This window comes from Palaemon carinicauda, chromosome 9 (assembly GCF_036898095.1).
Source record: "Palaemon carinicauda isolate YSFRI2023 chromosome 9, ASM3689809v2, whole genome shotgun sequence".
NCBI classification, from domain to species: Eukaryota; Metazoa; Arthropoda; class Malacostraca; order Decapoda; family Palaemonidae; genus Palaemon; species Palaemon carinicauda.
In genome coordinates, this window is record NC_090733.1 from 101504371 (window position 1) to 101508857 (window position 4487).

Genomic DNA, 4487 nt, shown 5'->3' on the forward strand with positions numbered 1-4487 from the left:
TAATGTTCGACCCTTACTTTCTTAACTGAAAAATAGGCCTTCAAAATTCGAACATTACACGAGTATATACGGTATATATATATATATATATATATATATATATATATATATATATATATATATATATATATATATATATATATATATATATATATATATATATATATATATATATATATATATATATATATATATATATATATATATATATATATATATATATATATATATATATATATATATATATATATATATATATATATATATATATATATATATATATATATATATATATATATATATATATATATATATATATATATATATATATATATATATATATATATATATATATATATATATATATATATATATATATATATATATATATATATATATATATATATATATATATATATATATATATATATATATATATATATATATATATATATATATATATATATATATATATATATATATATATATATATATATATATATATATATATATATAGAGGAACCTCTACACACGAATGTATCTACATCCGAATTTTCCATCAGAAGTAAAATTTGAGCAATTTTTCGACTCTATACCCAAATTTTTTTTCGACACCCAAAGTAAACAATACCCATACGCGTAGACGGTACTCATAGCGCCGGATGTATTTTTTATTTCCGCCGATAGAAGGCAGCACTTCGACCTCGGAGGGACCCTCAATTAACGGGCTTATGCAAATGATGCTCTGCACTCTCAAACCAGCCAGGTGAGAGCAATGGTGATTGCACCTGGCAAGTACGCATGAGAGATTATCTAAGAGCCATGTGGGGCAAGGCTCTTCTGAGCTACCTCTCGCACTTGCGAGGATGTCTGCCAAAAGTCCCCGAAGGGTTGATGGGCCAAGAAGAGTGAAGACAGGCAAGCGTGAGCAGTCACCCTGAAAGGTGAGCCAGTTGGGGAAATGCTCGCATGAGAGCTACCCCACATCACCTGAGATGAGAGAAGTAAGTGTCTTGGGATGTGGACTCCCCAAGGAGGAAGGTTTAATCGCTTCACTAGGGGAAATGGGAAGAGCTTCCTAACCTGAGGGATGACCGAGGGTTAAACAGCCACCGCTCTTGCTCAATTGACAGCCAGAGGAGGCAGTTAGGAGGGGACCAGCAGAGGGAGAAATTAAACTTTGAGGAAGATCCTGAAGGTAAAGAATCCTTTTCAGATTTCTTCCTCCTCCTGCAATACTACTCCCACTGGAAGTATGGACACTCCTGACACTCATTGCACGGAGAAGCCCGAGTGCAGGAGGGTCCTATTCAGGTATTATTATTAATATTTGCTAAGCTACAACCCTAGTTGGAAAAGCAAGATGCTATAAGCCCAGGGGCCCCAACAGGGAAAATAGCTCAGTGAGGAAAGGAAACAGAAAAATAAAATATTCTAAGAACAGTAACAACATTAAAATGGATATTTAATATATAAACTATAAAAACTTAACGAAACAGAAGAAAGAGAAATAAGATAGAATAGTGTGCTTGAGTGTACCCTCAAGCAAGAGAACTCTAACCAAAGACAGTGGAAGACCAAGAGAGGCTATGGAACTACCCAAGAATAGAGAACAATGGTTTGATTTTGGAGTGTCCTCCTAGAAGAGCTGCTTACCATACCTAAAGAGTCTCTTCTACCCTTACCAAGAGGAAAGTAGCCACTGACCAATTACAGTGCAGTAGTTAACCCCTTGGGCAAAGAAGAATTGTTTAGTGTCTAAGTGTTGTCAGGTGTATGAGGACAGAGTATAATATGAAAAGATAAGGCCAGACTATTCGATATATGTGTAGGCAAAGGGAAAGTGAACTGTAACCGGGGGGAAGGATCCAATGTAGTACTGTCTGGCCAGTCAAAGGACCCCATAACTCTAGCGGCAGTATATCAACGGGTGGCTGGTGCCCTGGCCAGCCTACTACAGGGCATATTCTGTGAGGATCCATGTTCACTTTTGACATAAAGGGCAGGCCAGGAAAATTTGCATGTCATGCTTCCTCAAGCACAAACACTCACACACCTGCAAAAGGAAATGTCTGCTCTCAATCAAAAGGCTAGTTGTAGTGAGTGGGGGTCTGTGTTTCCCAGCTACTCACTGGTAACAACCGGTACTGATGTTGACACCTGGGTAAAAGTTTTTATAACATTGTTTTGCGCTGTTATCTTCTCCCCTGCAAAGAACAAAGGTTTGTATTTGTGTCGGAACAAATAGTTGTTTCCTACTTTAGACAATTTATTTTGATATCATTCTATTTATACAACAGTTACTAATGTCCACCATTTCAACTAGATGTATACTGCAAACTGTCAACAGTAAATACAGTAAGACCTCACTTTTATCATCAATAGATGTAAAGAATGAACCATAACTAAACATTAAAAGTAATAAATATTTATGACAAATTAAGTACAGTACTGTACACTATAATGATTATCTAACCTTCAATGTACAGGGTATTCTTCATAAGCAATATGATACAATTGTATCTTAACAGCAATTGTAAATTCCTTTTTATGGCAGGTCCACACAAGTGTAATCCATATTAAACTCTCACTGTCTGTAATTTCCTTATCTACACTAAAGTAGAAATTATACAAAGAATAAACACCTAGGATAAAAGAAGACGAAAATACTTATTTTCATTTGGATCAATGGTGCAGAAGGGGAAGTTTTCAGCCTGGGCCTGGGATTTGGTCAACACATTAAAGAAAGTGGACTTCCCAACATTAGGTAGTCCAACTATGCCGACCTTCAGGTTAGTTCCCACACGGCCAATCAAGGGCCTGGGTTCTGGAGCTTGAGGCTTCTTTGGGGGCATCTCCTCTGGTTAGCTACTGGAAAATACAAATGAAATTAAACAACTATTCTGTGCAGTCTTGTACACGACTACAATATCTTTAGTTCACATCTGTACATAATTCATCTCTATCAAACCAACACCAGGGGATCATGGCTGAAACACTTGGTAAGATATGGTCGTACCTCTCTCTTCAAGAAGGAATCTACTTATGAAATTTTCACGCTGCGAAACGAGATACAAAAATTTTTATGACTTTGTGAAAAATGTTTCATTTCAAGACAAAAGATTTGCCAGCCAGGCCCAGAATAAAATAGTTACCCATTAAAAAAGTTGAAGAAAATGGGTTTACACAATAGAAAATGTAGCTGTAGTCTATAGTAGGGGTACCCATAGTAGTACAGTACATACAGTACTATATATTTTGTATATGTACAGTATTATACTGTATGTATTGTATCATTTTCCATTTATTATTACATTATGTTCTAATAACTACTTACAGTAATTTACAGGTATAAACATGACAAATTCATATTTTCCTAACTATACAAACCATAGCTATTTATTAGGGGTTATACTTTCGCCGGAGCTGAAATGACGAGCCATTAAAATTTAGCGAGGGTTAACTACCCACACCACTGGTTAGCGGGGGGTAGGGGGGGTAGCTTGCTATCAGTCCCGTTCACACAACTGTTATTTAGCTCACTTTGCTTGGAGGTAGGACTTCAAGGGGGAGAGGGCTGGCGGGCAAGTTTGTATAAATAGCTGTTTATATTGTTAGGAAAAATACAAAATATCTACGAATTCGTCATTGCTCCGTAACTGGAATACAAACCACACTATTTATTAGGGATGACTCACCCATAAGGAAGGGTGGACGTCCCTGCCAATCTGGCATTTGGCTTTACCCGGGGGCTCCTTATCTGAGTATGTTAGAACTCAAAAATAAGTAGTCCATGCCCTCGGTAAAACCTTGCTACGCAAGGTCCACGGCCTACGCAAGCTGTGTGTTGAGACATGCAGAAGAGTGACTGTCTAGGTAAAGTTATTCTGAGTCTATTGTAAAAAAAAACCTGATGTAACCAAGACTTTCCCAATACCACCTCGCCAGGGTATGGGGACGCAACAGTATTAGCTTAATACTAGGTACACAAGGGAGCATGGTTTACCTGCAGTGGTTTGAGGTCAGCTTATGCAGAGAACCCAGGATGCTGTTTTCCCCACGAGAGGGTAGGATGAAGAAAAGAATAAGAGCCAGTCAAATCTTTTCATTCATGCAGACTAAAACCGGGTAACAGTGCCCTCAACCTTCTGCTACTTGTCCAATAAGGAGCATTCACATCCTTTCTTGTAAAACCTGCGTCACAGAGTAATCTGCTAAGAAGGACCAGGGGCATAGCTATGCCCCTGACATCGTGAGTCGTCATGTTGAGATGTTTTGGTGATCCTCCTCTAGTCTCTCCCAGTGCTGATTACAAGAGAAGGGACCCGAGTAGGCTGTTGCCGTTTTCTTAAGGTAGAGTCTCATACCTTACCCTGGGTACAGTAAGGGATGATCTGGATCGTCCGTTACCGAGTGGAGACTTGTGTAGGATCCGTCACCTCTGGAGACTGTGTCTGGCGACATACTCAGGGACGAAACTGAACATT

At 37.8% G+C, this 4487-nt stretch overlaps 1 protein-coding gene across 3 annotated transcripts in view; it reads right to left on the minus strand.

The window, feature by feature from the left end:
* LOC137647028 (obg-like ATPase 1) overlaps window positions 1-4487 on the minus strand; it is a 242122-nt gene that overhangs the window by 72373 nt on the left and 165262 nt on the right. The window contains exon 2 of one of the 3 annotated variants that reach the window (XM_068380145.1): window positions 2671-2871. In XM_068380145.1, coding sequence (XP_068236246.1) covers window positions 2671-2855 — 185 coding nt within the window. In that variant the 5' untranslated portion in view covers window positions 2856-2871. The remainder of the gene's footprint in view (window positions 1-2670; window positions 2872-4487) is intronic. The other 2 variants (XM_068380142.1, XM_068380143.1) reach the window with 2 other exon arrangements.